The 22,593-nt window shown below is 40.7% G+C and overlaps 1 protein-coding gene across 4 annotated transcripts in view; it reads left to right on the forward strand.

The window, feature by feature from the left end:
- Positions 1-6,525: 6,525 nt before the first annotated feature.
- The window catches only part of LOC121077343 (connector enhancer of kinase suppressor of ras 2-like), a 180,609-nt gene continuing 164,541 nt past the window's right edge, over positions 6,526-22,593 (forward strand). The window contains exon 1 of one of the 4 annotated variants that reach the window (XM_040572539.1): positions 6,526-7,708. In XM_040572539.1, the coding sequence (XP_040428473.1) occupies positions 7,642-7,708 (67 nt within the window). In that variant the 5' untranslated portion in view covers positions 6,526-7,641. The remainder of the gene's footprint in view (positions 7,709-22,593) is intronic. The other 3 variants (XM_040572536.1, XM_040572540.1, XM_040572537.1) reach the window with 3 other exon arrangements.

A 22,593-nucleotide genomic window follows, 5' to 3' on the forward strand; every position in this document is an offset into this window, starting at 1 on the left:
AGTTGTTTTTTTTTTTTTTTTTCAGCTTCCAGATTATTGTGTCTCTTTTTTCTGTTCACAGTATTAAGGCAACGAAAAATTGGCTCTAGTCACGTGCTGGGAATATCTCAGTAGCCGCTGCACAGCCAGTCCTCCAGGCAAATATTTAGTCTAACTAAACATCATGAATGAAGAGGCTATTGGAGTATAAAGTAGGAGCATAATCTCTGAGGTTTTAACCAAGGCATTAGAAAGACCTAATAATAGCAGGGCTTTGCAGAGATGCTAAGATAAAGCAAAGGCCATCTTGAGAATGCCTTCGAGAAAAGCTTTGCCTGTCACCAGTCACTTGGCAACATGAAAGACAAGCCTGGATTGAGACTCACACAGGAAAATGAAGATGACCTAATAATAATTGTTATAATTTTATGAATCTGACATCCTGCTTGCCAGCACATCCTGAGTGACCCCATCAGATATCTCTGCGAGGCAAAAATGACTCTTTTAATATTTAAGCCCATGTTCACATATTTCTTTAAGGCAAATTTTACCATAGAATGACAGAGAAGAAGATGATGCCGAAGAGCAAAAGAATAAAGTGTCTTTTCTTGGTGCAATACTTCTCCACATCATTGTGCTCCAGTGCTCTCCTGTTCGCTTCAGCTGGAGCTTTTCTCTCCTCTACCACCAGAGCGAGTGGCCCTCGACGGCAAATAAGGCCCACGTGCAGTGCTGCTGGACTGTTTTCTTCTAACCACAAAGGGTGCAGAAAATATACAGACCGTGTTCCCTGAAGGCATTAGGAAAATCTTCGGGCAATTTTATTTCAAAGCCTGCTTTCCAGCTAACAAATAATGAATAACAAGGGAATCTGGTATCAATAGTTTGGAAGTTTTATTACTGGTGTCAACTTTCCTGTTATTGCTGTTTTTTTTCCAAAGCAATACGGTTTACCTAATGTAGTAAGAGGCAGATGTTTTATTGCTTATAAATGGTTCTGTGATTCTTGCAAAGGAAGTGTAATAAACACTTTTCTGTTTCTAGCAAAGAAATATTTTCCATTTATTTCCTAGAAGAAGGGGAAAGGCAAAAATTGTATACGAATGAATAAGGATATATTGATAGGAAATAAAAAAATACCTTAGTAATAAATATTCTAATATTCTAATATTCTTTTCTTAAAATAAGCTGAGGTTAAAGGTCACTCAATTTAAAAATTCATACATGCAAAGGCTTTAGACCACAAAATAGGAGTTATGTAGTCTGATCTAAATAATACCTACGTAGTAAAGGCTATTGACCATATGTAATAATTTTGGCATCACTCTGTCAATTTGCTTTGAGCTGGAACATTTCTGGAAAGAGATTGTCCAGTTTTGACTTCAGAAATTCTCATGTTGACCCTGTGACTTTGGTGCTACAAGCCTTGTTTTGGACAACTTCGGAGAGTGAATCCATTCTGAGCTTAGAATGGCAGAAAACAGCGGCGGGAGGAACCCCGAGAGGTCCCTTTTCCTACTGCAAGGTACAGGGAGGCTGCCTTTGGAGATTAAGCATTAGCTGACTCAGAAGAGGACTTCCATTGCCTGTCCCCTTTGCCAACGTAATGCTTCAGACACATGAGGCTGGCAACAAAGCTGGGTTCAATCAGTCGGGGGTCCTTCAGGAAGTTTACAAACACTTTACAATCTATATTTTCATTTGAAAATGCAAATTCCCTATTGCTACATCCCTTCCCTCCTCGCATGCTGCTACACCACACTCACTATTGCACCTTGGGGGGTAGCACAGCACCAGATCCCTGACCTGCAGGTCCTGAGGCTCTGCCATATAATTGAGGCATCATGATGTTGGCTTTAGTAAGAAACATCTGTACGGGATGGATCTTAACCAGCTCTGCTGCTGCCCTCTGCATCGTCTACCCTGTGTCTCCCTAATGCAGCTGGATCCCCTCTGAAGGGAACAAGTTGCGTGTGAGACTCACATAGACTTTGGTGCAAGGTACTCCTGTTTTGGAATTTAGTTACACTATCCAGCCCATTCTGAATTTAGCAAAACTTTGTAGTTATTTCCTGAGGAATTCTGTGCAGAAGCATTACAAGAAAGGATCTTTCTGTACTTGTTCCCTCTTTATGAAACATGACAGCAAGCTGAAGAGATTAATTACGCAGGCTGAAAAGAGAAATTATGCAGATGAGGTGCCTGTATAACCAATACTCTCTGTTTTCCAGCAGCAGAAAGATTTCCCAAATACCTGTATCCTCATGAAGTTTACTCTTCCACAGGAAGAAATGACTAGTTCCAGTGGTACAAGTCTCTGTATAAAAGCCTCGTCTTCCCCAACTAGGTAGATGCAGATTTGACAAATGCACTTCTTCAAGGTACCTTCTTTTCGTGTTTGTGCTTTGAAGATTGTCGCAGTGATTCACAGGTTTGAGTGCCCACTTAGAGGAGCTGTTTAGAAGACTGTAAACATGTTGATGATATTATCAAGCAGACTAAAAATAAAGCAGACGATCCCGTTTCTTTTAATATGAAAATATTTCAGTATTCCCTGCTCAGAAAACCATTCGCAATCCTAGTCAAAGCAGCAGCAACTAGTTCATCTTCTATGGGAAAAATGTATTCCTGCTGTAACTTCACAGTGTCTTCACCAAGATCAAGGTATTTACTTTAGCGAGGAACTATATTATTTCTGTTAATATTTTTTGGGTGAATAGTTTTAGATACCTTTGCCATTAACATACTCAGAGTATGTTCAAAACCCTGAATATGTCTGCAAAAAGTGTTTTATTTTTTTTCCCCAGAAATGTATAATCTAGGAAATCCATCTTATATAAACCACTACTGATGTCAAGGCATCATAACATACCTAAAGGGCAATTTCTGAAAAAAATAGATGATGATAAAAGTGATGGCAAGATAGGATGAAGTTTGCACTGCCTCCGTCCATACAATATACCTGTTTGTGGCTAAATAGAGGACTTCAGTCTCAAGAGATGTCAGAGCGGGAGCTTTCATGAACTCTAAAATATATTAAGAAAAAAGCACTGCACAAAAATGTCAGAAATGTCAAGACCTATTTTAGCGAGTGATTATAAAATACTTTTCCTTTAATGCTGAAAAAGTGAGTATTTCTTGCATTTTTGCAATGCTACTCCTGATTTCCAAGCCATTTTAAGGGTGTTTTAATACCAAGTTAATGTAAGGTATCATTTATTATCACTAACACACATTAATGAAAGAGTTATACCATCTAATGGAGCATGAAAAATATAAATTTCTAATGAAGCTCCATGTAAAAGCTGGAATGCTAATACCATACCTCTGACTGAATGTCAGACTGGAGTGGGTTCCTATAAAAATAGTGGAAAATGCTAGAGCAATGAACATTCGCAGTCAACAGTAACTGCTTGAATCCCACTTCAGAAGGCAAAAAGATTCCTTGCTGTCAGAGTTTGCAGGAACTTTGTGTTGGTGACGCCTCTGCATGGAAAGGGAAGGGGAAGGGGAAGGGGAAGGGAAGGGAAGGGAAGGGGAAGGGGAAGGGGAAGGGGAAGGGAAAGGGGAAGGGGAAGGGGAAGGGGAAGGGGAAGGGGAAGGGGAAGGGGAAGGGGACGGGGAAGGGGAAGGGGAAGGGGAAGGGGAGGTCTGGGCCAGCAGAGGGCGCGGCGGAGCAGGCGGAGCAGGCCCGAAAGGCCTCCGGGGCGGCTGCAGCGGGCGGGGAGGCGCCTTGCGGGGTCTGTGTGCTGCGGGGCCGGGGCCTGCCGCCCCCGAGAGGCTGCGGGGCGCTGTCCGCACGCACCCAGGGCCGTTTGCTTGCGCCCCGTCTTCAAAACGCGAGAGCCTCCGGGGCTCGGGTGCGGAGATTTGTGAAAGAGGCGTCAGGGAGAAGCCAGCTCAGAGCTGGGCAAAACGAATCGCTTGGCTGCGTTCTGCCTGGCTTTGTTTGGGTTCTGTAGAAGCGTTCATTTCAGCAAAATGTAGCTGTGCGGGACCGAACGGTACACGGTGAGGAACTGTAACGACAGCCGGGAGTTCAACAGGCACTTCCACGGGGCTTTTGCTATGTATGTCCATTGATAACGTAACTTGTAAACGTCCTAAGCTATAAAGCTGCGCACCGCTTTTTTAGGGCATTCATGACTTAACCTGAAACTGCAGGCTTATGTTTTCCGTAATAGCTATCAAATGCTCTGCCAAGGCTTTTGTAAGCTTACTTGCTTATAAAGAGCTTGCTTCACAACGTACAGGTTACTGCAACAAAATAAATAAATAAATACGAATGCGAGAAGAATAGTTACCGAATGAAAAATGTAGGAAATATAAATGATTGCCCCATGCGTTCCGCCAGCTACGCTGCTGTGTTTGGGCGCAGTCATTAACTGGAAAGTCATCAGCGGCCCCGAAATACACAGGAACATGTAACAGCCTCCCTGGTGACCAGGAAGATGCAGAGGACGAGGGTTTAATTAGGGATCCCGGAGATGCCAGGCAATGCTCAAAAGCTCCAGAACGACTGGCGTTACTCTGGTGAAGGCGGAGCGACCTGAAAGCTTTCAGCCGGCCCGTTCGGTCTTAGGCCGTGGCTGTCAGAGCCGAGAGCAGTGCCAGTGACCCGAGATGACCAGATGACTTTATGTAGGCCTCCGACAACAACTGTGCGCCACGCAGGGAGAGGTCTGTCTCCTTCCCCGTTTCAAATGCTGTACTTTGCTCCAGTGCCTATGCAGACTTCAGTCACGAAGTATTTCTCATTTACATGACCTAGATAGAAGCATAGTGAGAAAGATGTTCCTTGATCTTTTTTCTGTTGGCTTGCTGTACTCAGCCTGGAAGAAAAACGCAATCATGGGAGCGCATTGTTTCTCCTACGCTGCTATTAGGAAGCAATGCAGGAGCGCCTGGGGGAGACGTCCAGGCAGAAGCCTGGCAATAAATGGACAGAAAACCACATGGAATAACTTCAGGGACTTTACAGATCTTGCCAAGGCCTTCCCATGTTCCTGTGACATTCCCATAAGGCAGGGTGTCAGAAATAAATCTTTTTGGAATAAGAAAACAAAAAGCAGAGGAAGTACCCAGGTACAATCTTCCATGGACTGTCACGATGGACGTATCCATGAAGTTAGTTGGAATGGTTACTGACAAGCTACAGCTCCACGTACTGATCTGTGCAACAGATAATGAAGCTGAATGTAGGAATAAATCATCTGCTTAGGAAGTTACTACTTTTCACAACTTTAAATATTTCAGTCCAGTAAGTAGTACAAAAAGTAGATGGTTGCCCAAAAGTTTGCAGAATCCCAAAATACAGAGAAACTGTGGCTAGTAATAAGAAAGAAAAACACAGGAGATGAACTATCAACATGGTGGTGAATAACACTGCAAGTAAATGAAAATGCACACCGTCTTTGTGGTGGGGGTGCTCGGGAACAGGATACGAAAAAGATTTAAAAAAAAAATCTCATTCTGAAAATGGAAGTAATGATTCTAAAATAATGGTTTTTGAGCTTCTTTTGTCATCCAAACACAATTAAAATGAATGGAAGTATGCCCACTGACACTGATGGGCTTTGAATTCAGGCTCCATCCTCTTGCAAAACTATGTCAAAATATACAAAAAATGTCTGCCCAGTCAAGCATGGGTGGGAAATGTGAGACAAAAGGACATTGACAGAGCGTCTGTCAAATTACAGGAATTAAGGAAGTAGTCCAAGCAATCATGAATGAAGATACTTTCCTGTAATTATGCCCAAATACCAAATTCATACACAACATAGTTTATCCCAAATTCTTCTACGCTTGTATTAAACTCAAAAGAATTCAAGGGAGATGATCATTTTGTAAAAATAATTTTAAGAAAGAATAGCCCTAAACCAAACAGCTTGCACAGCTTCCAATAGCTAACAAATATTTATTCTGCATATCTCAATTTCAGTCCACTATTACCTAAAAAGAGAAGTATTGTGTGTTTGAAATCTTTGTCATTATTATGTCCATTGTAAACAGCTATTTAGACACAACTAAAGCTACTGAAAGTGGTCTCCCAAAACTCATAGAGGAAGCTGACATGCTGTTCAGCTGGAAACAGCAAACAGCCTTCTTGAAGGAGAATTGATGTGAATCCTTTTGAATAGGAGATCTGTGCTCTGAGCACTCAAAATACATCACAGAATACTAATCACACTACTTTCCAAAGCAAAAGAAAAATAAAAAAGGACAGAGCGCATCACTGAACTGAGAATGGTACATCTCTGGAGACGTTTCAGGGGGGAAAAGGATGCCTGTCTGCGTCCTTGTCTATGTAGACTTAAAGAAGGTCCCTGAAACAGCACAGCATAAATATTCCATTTGTATTTTATGTTCCCCCACATGAGAAAGAGAGGAGAGATCTCAGCCTGGGTAAATTAACACAGTCCTAGTGGAGTGAGGGAGACATGGTAACAATATCATTTTCTTATTCCAATATGCTGGTGGAACTTGAAACAGTACAGGAAGAAAAGGCACAGATGAAAGATTGCTGGAAAGAAAGGTGGAACTGCTTTGTTCTGCCTTTTTTTTTTTTTCTGGAGTCTGAGTTTTCCCCTCTAAGATAAAATAGGGGGGCTGCATATCTCAGACAATGGGTTGAACAGAACGCACGCACCTCTCCAACCACATGATGCAGAACACATGCTGCGTGAGGTGCAAAGAATCACCAAAGGGTCCAGAAAGTGCTGCTTAGCACATCTTATTAAAATGCTTCACCCTCATCTTTTGGAAGGGTAGTAAACTTCAGTATTAGGAATACTTAAAACATTTTTGTCCCTAACAAAAGGGAGAGATTGTCTAATAGTCCCAGTGCCTTGAATCAAAATACTTGCTATACTTGTCTGTGTTAGGGTGCTGTAGCAGGAAAAATTGACTCCAACCTTCTACGCTGTCATTTTTCACCACAAAATGAGAAGCTCTTAGGAGGAAATATACTGACTCTGAATGTGGCCAGGGAAAAAGAAAAAAAAAAAAAAAGAGTTTCCTTCCAATAGTTTTATCTTGGGTGAGACTTCTGTGTTTGACATTCTGATTACATGATTATATAGGATAACACTCCAGCAACATTTTGCATTGTAAAGATGGAGATGCTCAGCATTTTGCCAGATGCCAAGTGATATTCTGATATTTCTATCTTCTTTTTAAATTGAGTGACAGTCAGCATATTCACAATGAAGCCAAGACAATCTGCTATCAAGTTACAGTAGTGATATTTTCCCTGATGAAGATCCCAGAGCTTGTTGGAATAAAGCTCCTTAAAACTCAGTGCCTGGAATAGCTCCAGCTCAAATTGCTTTCTGTGTAATATAATTTTATATTTGTGCCAGTCTAATAAGTAGATCACTGGGTAGAGGCTTTTGTAAGTAAGTCTATACGTACTGCACCATTTCCTGGCTCCGTGTGCTCCAGTGTGTTGCAGGCTGTGTGCAGTGGGGGAGGTGCCAGAGCTGATCAAGCAGTGTAATTTTATACATTACTGAATCAGTGCAGGAGAAACCTGGAGGGACAAAGCATCATCTTGTCTTTGGACTGCACTGTAAAATCCTCCAGCTCTCTTATCCCAGTCATGCTCTGATATGTTTTTTGCTCTCCTTTTTCTGATTTTGGTGTGAATGATAAAGTGATCCGATGATGGCTCTCGTTATGGAACCTATTAGCAAGTGGACGCCCAAGCAAGTAGTGGATTGGATGAAAGGTACGATCCTTTATTACCATGTATTGTCTGTACTTCGGATCCTTGCAATTTACATGTCTGCTCCTGCGTTCTTTGTTTTGGGACGAGTTTATGCAGTTCTAATCACCCATATGCTGCTTTGCACAGTAGTTTTCAGAGGCACGGCTGAAGAGCGAGGCGGTTTAAGCCGTACAGCATGTTGTCGGGATTTCTGCCCAGCCCTGAGCAGGGCTCTGGTGCATTTGTTGGGAAACGCAGACATAAAGTGTTTGTGTCTCATGACTCCATCATGCCTTGCACAGCGTAGTGTTATTATGTTTGGCTGCTTTAAATTTGCCCTGATTAGGTCTGTTTTGCTCATATCAGGTGATCTGATGCAGTGGCTGTGCAGCACTCGTGTGTAGTTTAGGGTAACGCCAGGAGCGTGAAGTGCCGGTGGCTGGACAGAGGAATTCTGATCCTTCGGTGACAGGTCCCGGTTTGCTCGGGCTTCCCGGCGCCTCCTGCCCGTGCCGCCGCTCTGCCCAACGCCCCCACGGTCCCCGGCACCGCGACCAGTGCAGCCCGGCCGCGTGTGGGGCGTGCGAGGGGGAACGCGCAGGGCTGAGCACAGCCTCGCCGGGGAAACTCTCCCGGATAACTTGGCAGAACGACGATTTCCCGGCACATTTGCAGTTTCACAACACAGCCATAAGCTGTGACATGTTTTGCTTTATAACGCTCAGCTGTGCTACACACCGCTTGCTTCGGAGGGGAGGGCGAGGAATCGCTCACGATGTTAAGTGCTTTGAATTTCTCCTGAGTGGGGGAAAATGTATTGACACGGTAGAAAGCACTGCTGTTATATGCTGCTTCTGATGAGCTGTCTGTCTCGGAGACAAATGATTTCTGCTGTAAGGGATCTCCATTATATAAGGAAAAGAGGTGCAAATTTGGCTTGTACGTTACTCACAGAAATGATTTCTGTAATGTGATTACTGAACTTGTTGGAGGGATGAGCTGGATGCCCACTATAATGTCCTTAAGGCTTTCGGTGCGTTGTCCTTAACGAGGGAACGGCTCACATTTCCTTTTGCTGGGGTACAGCTCCATCCTTAACTGGATTTGGGCTGCTGAGGTGCTCATCGGAAACATCGCAGTTACGAGCAAACTATTCTTTTACCAGCACGCAGTATTGGGAAGTGAATGCTATCTGAGGGAATGTATGTGGCTTGTACCCCAGGTGTTTGTCAGCTCGGGTTAATTGGGAGGTCTAAAGCAGGTCGTCAGGATGGATCCGAAAGCCATTAGATGTAGGATTGATTCCCATACTCCAATGCCATTACTTGAAATCAATACCTAATGTATGGGCAGAGCAGAGTTTGCTGATCCACACCTTTATTTTCAGTATGTAAAAGATTTTAAAAGTAGACAGATTGTTATGGTATTTTAACTTATGAGTTAAATTATAATGTAAATTAAATGTCAAAGTGTGTGTAATACTTGTTGCTAAATTTAAAAATACTCCCTGCTACTTTTTTATCCTTTTTGGTGTAAACTAATTTCATCTTGGGTAACACTGGCCATAGCATGTGTAGTACATACCAGAGGAAGCAAGAAGATCATTCAAACTAAAGGGTTTTAAATACATTGACTGGTCTGACAGTTACATTTCTATCCAAAGACTGCATCCTGCACCCATAAGGAAGTCAGGAGCAGACAGGATTGTCAGTTTTTTGCCTCTGGGCTTAAGCACAAATATAATGCAATGAACACATTTAAGTAGTCACAGGATAGGTATTTTCCTTGGTAACGTGAGTGCTACAAATCCACAACCAGTAAAGTTGCACATCTACCCATTTTCACCATGCCAATATTAGAAGCCTCAGTTTTATCCCAATGGTTACTTTAAAACTCATTCTTCAATTGTAGGCAAAGAAAAGACCTAACAAACTCAAATGGAAGTGTGCCTAAATTAGTTTAAAACTATTTGGAAACCCCTAACTTCACAAAAATTGCCCAATTGTGGCCAGTGTTTCCCTGTAATTCATGGATGTTCTGTAGGTCAGCTCCATTTGTATTCTGTATGTCAGCTCCATTAGCTGTAGTCATTCCTCTAAATAGCTACGAATGCATCAGAGAGGTCGAAGTCCTGCCCAGGTAGTAATATCCAAGTGATAATATTGCTTTTGCATATGTCATCTATACTGAAAGGTACGCTTCTTTAGCAGGATTAAAAGGTACAGTGAAGACATTTTAGGGAAATTGCCACATTATAAATGTGGCATATGATCTTTACTATAGAAAGCAACATGTTAATAAACAATGCATCTAATATTGCAAGCATAATGTACCTTTTTGTTCCTTAAAAATATGTAGGCAGTTAGCTTTATAGGTAAAAGGTTGCAAATTATATCGTATTTCACTGAAAAATAAAATCTCTTTTTTTTTATTTGCATTTATCAGAATCATTTAAGCTATTATAACTTAGTTTTAAAAGCTGTTAGTACGGTACACAGCTTGAAATTAACTAGTAGTGAGTGCCAGCAGCATCTAGTAACTGGGGAGAAGATGGGAGAAAGACACAGCAATGATGCTAATAGCTTGAGACCTGGCTACCCACAGTGCATCCTGGTCACGGGGTGCTATTATCAGCCCAAGCTCCAACCAAGAGGAGACACCCTTCTGTTCTGTTCCTTAAGGAAATGTTACTTGCCAAAAAAAAGTAAAACTTACTAGGCTCTAAGAAACATTATTATGACAAGCTGGCATCTTGTATTTACCCGTGGTTCCTATCTCAAGAACGCATTCATCTGGAATTAAACTTGGGCACGGCATCTGATGTGCTGGACAACCTGGAAAGGCCATGCGAGTCTTCAGAAATTGATTCTTGAGGCTTATAGAGGATCTGGAAATTAAGGGTCGGGGTACCTTTGTACTAAAGAAATTGTCTTGAGAGTGTACAAAAATATTCTGTACAGATTAGTAAATACACAGCAGAAAGCACTGTGGTAAAAAGGAAGTTTTCAAAGGGGCCGATAACATGAATTGTGAAGTTACTTTTAACAAACATTTTCAGCCTATTCCTTTTTTTTTTTCCCAAAAATTTTAAATTTCTGTAAATGGTTTTCACTTCAGAAAATGTGCCAGTATATCTCCTGGTTTATATCCATTTTTGTACATAACTCAAATGTTTTCCTGGGGGTATGTACTATGTCCTCAAAAATTACTTTAAGAGAAAGAACTTTACATTGCCTTGCTCAAGTTCCATTTTGGCACAGCTGGGAAAACACATATTACCTGTAAAGCTTGCAAGTGTATTCATAATCGCGGTATTTTTCAAGCTGGTTCTGTTTTTCCTCTGATTATCGTGTGAGTGTGATTAAATGACAAAAAACACATCAATGTTTACATCTGTAATGCTTTGACCTGCAGACTTGGAATACTTGTTGGCCTATGAACCCCTGCGCTTGCTATGAAACTCAAAGACACTCTGCAGTTGCTAGCACATTACCAGTGAGCACTCCTGAACCAGAGGCCATCTGTTTTAACATGTATGTGTGCCCTACGGAAGGTAACCCTTCCGAATTTGGGGGGGGATGGAGGGGGAGAGGGGAGCTATGCTACCTTGCTCCTGGCTCCCTCTTGCACCTACAGTTACTAAGTGCATGCCGGTTTGTGTTTTCATTGTGAGCAGAATCTACACGGCTTGCTCTGTACGTTTACGAATAACAGCATTTAAAGATTTTGTACTTCCTAAATGAAGCAGTTTACAAGTAGGTCATTTAATGCATGAACTTTTTTACAGTGAAGTGACGCCTGTGTACAAATAAACACTAACTTTCCAAAACAATCCAATGAAACAAAATGAAATACGATGCAATGAAATACAGCTGCGACTTTCAGAGAATAGAGTGTTATTAAACAGCTAAAAATTAAAATAAGAAACCAGTTATTTCTCAAGTACCTGTAAGTATCAATTCCACATGCAGTCCTTTATTCAAAGTCTTGGGGACTGGCTGTGAGGTTTGCCTGCCCAAGCCTCCAAGCCTGCAGTGGAGGTTTCTCTCATAACGCTTCAGATGCTCATTTCACAACTGCAACCAGTTTTTTCTCCTTAAACCTAGAATTTCTCCACTCTCAACAGGAGATGCAGACATGTAAAAAATAAAAATTAATTCAGTTGGTAAACTGATTAACTGTGCTGCACTGATCCTGTGCGGAATAATTATATGTTTAGCTGAAGGGTTTTCCTTAGCATGTAATTCCCTGATTTCAAGCTGGCTCATAAAAGAGAAAGGAAGGGGAGGGGGGGGAGCTGAAAGCAGGGAAGCTGATGACGTGAGAGGACTTGTTAGCATTCATATCACACAGGGCTCCGGCAAACCCCCTCGCAGTCTCCTTTTGCTTCTCGTTAGATCACTACCTGTTCTGTAGCAGTATGTCATGAACAGGGAGTCTCCTCTGTTTACAGAGTGTAATATATAAAATCTTAGATTGTAGTGGAGGCACAGCTAAATATTGTGATCTGCTGCAAAGGCAGCCTTACAGGAACTGAGCTGGATGATACTTAGCTGCCTTGATCCCCCTTCGTGACCTTCGAATCCCATAATGCAAGAACTCCACTTCACAAGATACAATTTGAAACTTGAGCAGATAACCCAGGTCATACCTTATTTAGAAAAATGTAGGTTTGATAGCATCCTTTTGGTTCTATAGACAAATAGGATTGGAGGAGAACTGACAGAGAGCCACAAATAGAGATGTCCTCAGAATTAGCACTGAATTTTCAAGCACTGCTAAAGCAAAGGTTTCATCGTTTTCCTCCTACTCTCACCAATTTCAAAACAGAAACAAACAGTCCACTGCTGTGGCTCCCCGGTGGATTTCTGTGTTCTACTAGTACCACATTTCCCATTGTCACTAGGAAGTCATCGAATCAGAGTTGTCTGCAATTCTTCTCCAGTTCCTCTTGAAAGTTTCAAACTGTAATATTTTTAGTAATAAAATTTGGCAACAACTACTGTGATGAACGTTGTATTTTGCCAATGAAAAGTTATGGTATCTTAAAAAATAAATAAACAGGCAGAGTTGGTGCTAATAAATACCTGGCTGACGAGTCGAGCTCCAGGATTCTCAAGAATTAGCCACAAAAGCTAACTTCTCCTGCAGTGATGAGGGAGTGGCACAGAAATGGAGAGAAAGAAAGAGAAGAGCGAGGCTGGAAGGCTGGATAGCTGGGACCCTGGGGAGTCGGGGTTTCTGTTCCAGCTGCCGCCCTCCTTCCAGCAGCAGCCACTGCACCGCACGTTTTGGGCCCTCTCTAGGGCAGCACCAACAATGTGGGATTCCAGAGCTTTGCCGTGCCCGAAGTGGGGACCTACCTGCCTGCCGCCTGCAGCAGCTCGCTGCCAAAGGCACTGGCTATTTTCCCTCTGCTCGGTCTTAATCCGTGCTCATCAGTGATCTGTGCAGCTAAAATCTCAGGTCTCTAGGACCAGTTATATTTCTGAATGATCTTTATATTAACCATCACTGCTTTCTCTTTTTTAGCAGTTCCCTCACAGACTGTTAACTGTACATGTGTTCTTACACACACGTATGGAGCTGTACGGACAGCAAGCACGAGAACGAACTCGGTCTCTCAGCTTTCTGTTGTGGGAACTGCCACAGAAATGTAATACCGAGCGAGAGGAAATGCCCATTAGACCACACTGGTATCGTAGCACCTGGTTCAGCCTACTGTACGTTTAGTTTCTGCCATTAACCTCACCCAAAACTGAAATAGAATAGGAGTAGCAAATGAGAAGGAACTTCAAAGAAGCTGGGATAAGGTGTGCAGTCGATAACACAGACCCAAAGGGATAATCAACAGCTACCGAGTCAGTGAGTACAGTGAGCTACCGAGTACCGAGTACAGTGTAAAAACAATGCTTCCACCCACATCGAAAAGACAGCTACATGCTAAGGTATTTGATCTAAGACGGCCAGCAGAGCACACCTCTACTTGACAGCTTTGCAATGTGAGTGATCAAGACCAGACTTCAAGAATCAGTTTCCTAACGCAGGTACAGCTAAGGGTTGGAATAGGCTGCTGGGCAGGTTTGGACATTTCCTCTGCAGGAGGTTTTGAACACAGCTAAGAGTGCTGAGACAAATATCCTTCTGCAACAGTTTCTGCACCTGGCCTGTCTGCAGAACAGCCTAACGCCTCTCAAGGCTTCTGCCAGGTCAGACAAGAGCTTGTGATGGTTTCTTGCGTATGTATGACTCTCATCTTTGAAACATGTGAAGTAGTCTCAAAGAGACCATGGCTCTAGCTTCTTTCTGGGTATTTCATGGTCTGTACTTTCCAGAACACCTGTGGAAGAAGAGTATCCTACGTGCAGACATAGGTAGGTGCCTGGGATGAGTCTGCATTTCAAATATTCTGAGAGGGCCTGTCGATGGGAAGACTGGGATGGGGAGCAGTTGCACATTGCTTAGGAGAGAACATGAAAAAAATCATACAGCAACTGCCATCTAAAAGTTCAGGATCTCAGCTCATTGTCTCTCGGAAAGGAAGTCTGGCCAGGTGAGTTCGTGATGAACAAGGATGGCATGAGAATACACTGGTGTTATCTTTAGCATCCTTCCTTTAATTTTTAAATCTCTCTTTCATTGCCTTGATTTTCTTTAAATTCATTTTAATTCTCATTTTCTTCTAAAACTTTGCATATCACTAGGTATTTATAAAAGCCACTGGCAAAAAGACCTGGCAAGCATGGCACGGCTCCATCATCACATACTGCCTGCATGGAATCTGAAGAAAGATGCGGTCAATACTGACACAATCAGAATCACAGAATCGTCTAGGTTGGAAGAGACCTCCAAGATCACCTAGTCCAACCTCTGACCTAACACTAACAAGTCCTTCACTAAACCACATCACTAAGCTCAACATCTAAACGTCTTTTAAAGACCTCCAGGGATGGTGACTCAACCACTTCCCTGGGCAGCCCATTCCAATGCCTGACAACCCTTTCGGTAAAGAAGTTTTTCCTAATATCCAACCTAAACCTCCCCTATACATTGCAACTGGGCAGTCAGTCCATCCATCTGGTTTTGACAGGTTTAATCTTTCTTACATTTCTATTTATAATGAAGGAAAAAAAGTCATGAGGCACAATAAATATTACAACACTTTCAAATGCCAGGAAAGCAAAAAGTATGTTACAATTTGTCCTGAGGTGTTTTGAGCAATAGCTTTAACACCTAGAAGGGTTTAAAAGCAAAAAAAAAAAGGAAAGAAGTTCTGCTGGTGAAGTAAGTGACATTGATGATACTAAATGAAGCACTGCACTACTAAACTGTTAAGTTTAGTAGTTTATGGTATGGAATATTGCTGAACAATGATGTACATTCATTGTCTCCATCCAGCTTAATTTTGTGGATATCTTCTAAATGCTGCTTCTGCATTTTACCTTTCTGAATAAATCTGAAATGTTCCAGTGACACCCTGACGCTATGTACTGCTGACAGGAGTTGGAAAGACGGAGCATAGCGAGTTATCATTATAAGAGTCAGACAGAGGAAAAAATTGTAAGGTTGTATTTGAAGAGCTCTAGTGATGATTCAAAATGAAATTATTCCTGATTAACTAATGTTGGGAGGCATTTGAGCAAGTATCCTTGTTGACCTTCTATACTGATGCACTCAGAAAAATTCAAGGCCAATGCAAATTTGGTTTTCCCTACTCGAATTCTTCAGCAGCTGTTTTCCAGTAAACATGAATTATAAAAATGCTGTGGTGCATTTTAGTTATTGCGTGGGTGAGGTTTAAGATAAAAATGTAACAGATGCTAATTTTACAAAATACACTCAGCTCTATACCCTAGAAACATATCCACCATTTTCATTCTAAACATCATGCAAAGGCTACAGCAAATCTACAGATTTTAGGAGGCGGTAATTGTGTCTTCTGTAACCGTACTGAAACTACTACAACTACAGAAAGGATTAATTTGACACATCTGCTTTTTAGTTTATATGGAAAACTACCTGTTTGAGTTCAGACAGACAGTAGTGTCATCAGCCTGACAACTCAGACATAGCAATTATCACTTGAATGAAAAGCATGTTATAGCTCTCTCTCTTCACCAGCTTCCCCTGCTCTCTTTTATTCTCCCTCCCCCTGTTTATTCATATTATTCTCTAGCAGTATGTTTCTTGCCTCTTTCATAATCAGATGGAGAGTAAGCATCAGATTGTGAAGTACTTCATTCTTTTCACACTGAAAAATACTGGCTCTGGGCTTATAGATCTTATGGAGTAGGGGGCTGCAGTGATCTGGAAGTGAAAAATCCAGAGGAGAGCAACGAAGGGAGAACAAGGGGAGAAAAGAATGGAAGACACAATGTGGGGATGATAAAATCCTTTTCTCCCCTCTCCCCAGTATTCACCAACCTGTGTCTGGACCTGCATGGGAGTTTTTACAGTCCTGTAGGACAGAGTTCTGGCGGTTTACTAAAAAACACAAACCTCAGCTGCTGTGCTCTGCTGCCTGTCCTGAAATGCAAATACTTCTACTCTTCCAAAACAGCAGAGACGTGTCCATACTAAGCATTAGCAGATAACAAAAAACAAATGACATCAGCAAGTTTTGATCTCAGGCTTGGCAAAGCAAAGATGGTTCTGTCTATTGCAAATGTGGGCAATTCCATCCAAGTATTCTTTTATAACCGGAGGTCTACCGATTTGACAGCCTCATATTGCTTACAGAAAGTTAAAACCTTCCTACTTGAGTAAGAAAAACCTGCCTAAAGAGCCCTAGTGCAACTGCTGGTAGCCTTAAGGAGGAGCTGGAAGAAATCCTATGTTACAGTTTCATTAGCTGTACGTTAAAATCCACGGTGAATGCTAAGGATCTCCTCACTTCTCTTTCAGACTGTGAACTTTTGCGTCCCTGGGAGGTGGTTCAACAACAATACCAACTTCCCAAATTCTCTGCAATGGGTAGAGACATCTCTTGTACGAAGCAGGGATGTGCTGCAGTGGGCACGTTCCTAACACCAGGAAGGACACACGTAGGCAGCTGTTATTGATCACTCAGCATGAACAATGAGCTCATATTGAAAATGTCCTAAATTATAGAACACTAAGGAGAGATTTTAATTGTCCTTTGTCAAGAGTTTTTAATTGTTCATTGCCAAGCCACACTGAGAATCTTCCTTAGTTATGCAGAAAACAACTTCATGATTTACAGAGGAAAAAGGCATGCAAAGCAGAGAAGAAACACTTTGAACCCTGCATTGGAACCATATAATTGGAAGAAGCTAGTAGATAGATGTACGAGAAATTCAGAACTAATAGAGAAGTTTAGAATATTCACTAATTAAATTTCCTATAAAAAGAAATGGATCCACTTAGTGCAGTAGTTCAGAGATGATGCATTTCCAGAAAGAAATTTTGGAGAATGAAGAGAACTAGCGAATAATGCATCAAAAATACAGCAAAGAATTCACTGAAATAATAAAACAGAGAAATTATAACCATAAATAGAGAAAGAGGAAATTTTCATATAGGTAATAAAAAGACACTTAGAGGATTAGTTTAGATCATTTTAATTTTCTTGTAAAAATGGAGGAAAACACTTCTTGAGACTTTCAAAAGTGGACTTAAAAACACTAGGAAATGTGCTGAGGAAACCATCATCCATTGAAAGAAAGATGGACTGGGGTATCTTATTTGCTATTTCTTGTTTCTCTGATGATCCTCAGGAAAAAATTATCAATAGCTTTTGTGGTGACAGCAGAAGTAATGACTTGCATACCAGCAATGAGGAAATGTTTTAACCAGAAAAGAAATTGCTCAAGTGATCATTAAAAAGAGTGGTCTAATTCAATCTCTGAATCATTCCAAAAAGCCATCAAGATTACTTAAAACATGGAAAAAAAGCTTTCCTAACCCCTATTATTGTCAGCTGCTCCCAGATTGTTCTCTCCACTGCTAAGTGCCACAAATTTTACATATCTAAATGTAGTTCTGTAGCTCTTTCTTTAGTAGGGCTTCCTTTATGAGCTCCTTTAGTAGCAAAATATTTAGCAACTTTATTCTTAAAATATTTTGTGCTGTTACATTTCTTTCATGAACAACTTTTGCAATAAAAGTATGTTGATATATAAGGAAACTTGGCATTTCTTATAAATTAATTCCACATAACCCTTGGCATTTTTGAAGGCATTGGTTTTCAAAGGTATTTAAGTATCTCCTGATGCCTTTGACAGGTCTCCAGCTTCCATGTCATATGTCCAGGCAGAAATTCCATGTGAACCAAAACTGTTTGGTTCTTCTGTGTAATGTCAGTCTGTCCTGCTGATTGCAGGGCATATGAAATTATTCACTCCTGTGCCTTTTTTTTTTTTTTTCCCATTTAATGCCATATTTAATTTGAATTGCTGGAATTCTCGTAAAATTTGTTCTTTCAGATCTCATTAATATCCCATATTTGAGGTGAAACGATGGACAGTATTTCAAATTTTTGTTTGCAAACTGGTAAGCTGTCACATAAAAGGACAATGTCACCAGCAAAATTAAACCTCGCAGAACGCCGTTAAGCTATGTAATGCCATCCTGGAAGAGTCTGCGTTTGTTCTTGTAATGAAGCCATGACAATGGTGAAAGAGCAGAGGCAAATAATCTGCATCTATGGTTAAGCTTAGTAGGCATTCATGCAAGCTTGAGTTAACTTTATCTGTGCAAGCCACATCCTGGATTACTGTCTTAATGCTGTTGAGAATGTTTAATGAAAATGATTAAGAGCAGGCCACTATTATATACAAAATTCATAAATTACATAAAATACTGAAATATGCAGTATATCTTCACAGCAGTTCAAGAAACACCAGAATGAATCATGATGGTCTAATCAGACCATCACTAATAAATAGGGAACCGATGGATTTCTGTACTCCACAGCTGCTATCTCCAAAACAGGGTACTGAAGCTCCGTATCTAAGCATTGCCTAAATGATATCTGAATCTGCATTTATGAGTTTTGTGCAGATAAAGAACAGAGAAGGTTTCTCAGAAAACAAACCAAACCAAAGAAAAAACAAAAAAACAGCAAACAAACAAAACCAGTGAATATGCTAAAATACTGGCCAACTTCTTACTCTAAATAAGTACATTTTGAAAAGGGAACTGTGATTCATCGCGGAGTGGAAAATGAACAAGGCTTCCAAACTACATACAAAAAGTACAGAGGGGATTGAAGGTAAACTTATTTTGTGTTGTTTTGATCTGAAGGTCATTTCACCACTTTCTGTAGGCAAGATTATTCAATAAACTTGATTTACAAGTCTAGATAGCCAGTTGAGCTCCGTGATAAATTCACATGACGCCTCAAAATTACTGCAAGCTGCCTATGTGTACTTAAGAAAAGCATGCGGTCTTCCTTAAAGTCGATCCCACAGTCTTTTTATCTGTAGAAATCTCAGGAAAGGGGCATTATCTGAGATTTTTACCGAAAAATTAGAAATTCTATTGTATTCACATACTACTGATGCACTACCATCTGCGTTGCTTTCAGTCCAAATGACTGTCAATAGCACTTGACGACTAAAACAGCATAAGAAGAGAATGTTTTGTTGTTAAGTTTTCTGTAGTAGATCATCCTAAAGCTAACTGACATTGAGTTCATATCAGTGAAACTTGCATACAGTGAGACATGGCCCACAAAAATCAGGCTAGTAAATGAGAGACAACTATGCACAATGAAATCGGTTATTATAGCGTAGCGTTCTTTTTACAGTAACGTCGGTATATCTTGCACACTGGCTGCTCTGGGGAAGGTGATAAAACTGATCAAGCAATATAATTAAGAAATGCTCTCAAGGGACACTTTAGTTCACAGTACCATCATGCACTGGTGTATTCTCTTTTCTTATTTAAAAGGTATAGTGATCTGTCAAGAATTCTTCTGATGTATCCAACTAGCAACTAGTAAAGAAGCAATGCTTATTAAAGCCATACCTACTTTCAGTGTTCATTGTCTTCTATTTTGCTCCTGCGCAATTTCCGTTTCCAGCTCCTGTGTTTTAACTCATTGGTTTGACTCTAAAAATCAATAAATGCTAACAGACAAGGAGTATAATGACAAGAGCTGAAAAAAACCTGTGTAGAAAACCATTTAAAGAAGGTGTAGTAGTCTAGTGCAGCTATGGGCAAGTGCACATATGACTTTTGATAAAGCACACATCCCCAGTTGCACAATTACAATGGTTACTGAAAGTCAAAAGTATTGCTTGTGTTCAGATGCACTTGCACTGGTTTGCAGATATATCAGATTGGAGATGAATATTCTAGCCTAATAAAGATGACGTTTATGATTCAGAAAATGACCATTTTTCTCAATCCATATTAACCGAAGTCATCACGGTGGCTTTTGCACATCTATGCTGATGAAAGTACATGCTCACGCGATCTAAACTGAGATTCCAGCAGCCTGAGGTAATAAAAAGCAGTCAAAATGCTTTTGAAAATGGTGTTAAAATGAGAACCTTTGACTACTGCTGTTGAAAACTAGAAGGTAGATTGCAGTGTCTATTCTTACTGTCTGTATTGTGTGGTTCACTTCTGTCCTAAACAGCAATCACAGGTTGGTCCACAACTGGCATTTCACTTAAGGATAAGATTGTTCCTGTGCAGCTTTTACGACAGAGCTTAACGCTTTTGAGATGAGAAGCACTATGCAAACGTAGGATCATTATTAGCATCCTGCTGCTTGTTAGGTTCTTCTCTTTTTCAGATCAAGTAACCTAGGTCAAGGCAGTATTTACTATCAAAGAGTAATGGTAGCGTTATACACAGTGCTGTTTGGGGACTACTAGAGCTTTTTTGGGCTCTGGTATATCCCATAGTTCGAGACATTTTCAGATTGCTAAAAAATGCCCACAATGCCAGGTAGAGTTGGTAGGGACTGAAAGAGATACGAGAAGTTCAAACTAAGTATGATGCAGATAAAGGTTCTGAGCTCGACGGGTAATAAGTATTTCAAGAGCAACAATTCTAAATAGTGACAGGGAGACATGGTGAAATGCAGGGAAATGGCAGGTATTACCGTTAGCCTCTGTAGCACACAAAAGTTATAACATTTCGTTTTGGGTGCTTGTACTTCAGAGCCACGATCGTTGCTCCATAGTGCAGGGAAACTGCTTCAGGAAGTAAGACCTGGCCGGCAGCTGCTTCACTGGGGAAAGCACAGCTTCAGGACTGACATGGTTTTCTGCACACATCCAGCCCATTAATCAAGGGAAAAATCTGAAGCATATTGTTCATCATACTTGCTGTGTTTGGACTTGAAGTGATGAGAATTAAAATAATGATCTTGACTATTGTTATTAAGTAATATGAAATGGTTTCTCTGAAGGAAAAAATATGATTGGGTCTGTGAAGGTTCAGACAGCTGGTACAAGCATATGGGTTGGGAATCATTAGCTAATTGTTACAAAAATAAAACAAAAATGTCTTTTTAATGATAGAATTGAGGCTTTCAGGAAGACTAGCTGCATGTGCTTTCTTCTTGAATGAAAGCTCCTTACGATCCCTGTTATGCCTCGCAGCCCTCCAAAAGCATATGAACAATTCAACTACAGTGCTTGTCAAGTTAGAGGTTACTATTTTGAAACATATTCAAAGTAGAAAATAACTTACATATCTGTTGTCAAAACTAATTTTCAAAAAAATTTACGCTGCCCTGATTTTTGTGTGGTGAACTGTCTTCTCTTCTAACTGTGGGTATGTTCTGGGTTTGTATTGCATGGCCATGTGAAGTCTTAGTACAAACGTACCTAGTGTGAATGTATTAATATAAGACTTGGTACAAATGTTCAGGTGTGTTATTAGAAGAAGTAAATGGGTATGTGTCTTAAGGTAAGCTGGGAAAGCACAACAGCTATTTTCTGTATGGCCCAGCAAGAAGCCTGGTGAACTAAGGGAAAGGAAAATGAGGAGACAGTTCTGGCACAGCTCCTGAGTGTCTCTGCTACCTGGAGAGAGTCTCTCCTGTGGCCATTCTCTCCTGTCCTTGTGCATTTAGAAAGCAACCCATTATGCTAAAGAGACGACCTCTTATTACAGGTGTGTGCAGCATGAGCATAAGGAAACTTGATTCAGTAATATCTGCTGATTCTTCACCTAATGATACTGTGCTAAGTTACCTCTAAGTCGTAACGGAGAACCTTTTTCTTGCTGAAGCCCAAAGAACCCTTCCAGACATCTCTGACAGGGCACATACTAATCCATGCCTCAGCATTAAACAGGAATCATACAGAGAAACAAAATCACGTAGTCCGGTCATCATAAGCCAAGTACTTTGTGGACCACTGCCTCTGGGAAAATATATTATTTCTCTGTTCCTTTTTTAATGCCTTTTGATTTCATCTTTGATTCCGTTAAGCTAAAACATCTTCACAATTTATTCAACAAATATGACTTGCCGCAATCTTCTATATTCTAGTAATTTAAGAAAAAAAGCCTTGGGCTGCATAGCATTATTAACATTGAGAATGCCTGCTGTTTCTCAGGTGTCTGTCAGCTCAGCATAAGGAAAAAGCTAATTATGTTAAGCAGGTCAGTCAGGAAGAAATCTGGAATTCTACATGGCGGTTACAAATCAATGTCCATTGACTTCAGCTGAAATTTGCCACTGCAGAGGTACATGGCCAAAAAAAGAATACACTGTTTAAAAAAAAATAATTCTATTTAACAATGTAATCTCATCAGACTTGAAATTTAAGTATTGCATGCAAATCAAGGAGTTGATTTGCATAGGATGAGAAGGATGGTGAGGGAAAAAAGATGTGAATAAGAGAAAATAAATGGGAAGTACATGGGTAGGTATCTATCCTCTGTCTTGATACTAGGTTTTTCTATTTAAAAGGTGGATA

This window comes from Cygnus olor, chromosome 13, assembly GCF_009769625.2.
Source record: "Cygnus olor isolate bCygOlo1 chromosome 13, bCygOlo1.pri.v2, whole genome shotgun sequence".
NCBI classification, from domain to species: Eukaryota; Metazoa; Chordata; class Aves; order Anseriformes; family Anatidae; genus Cygnus; species Cygnus olor.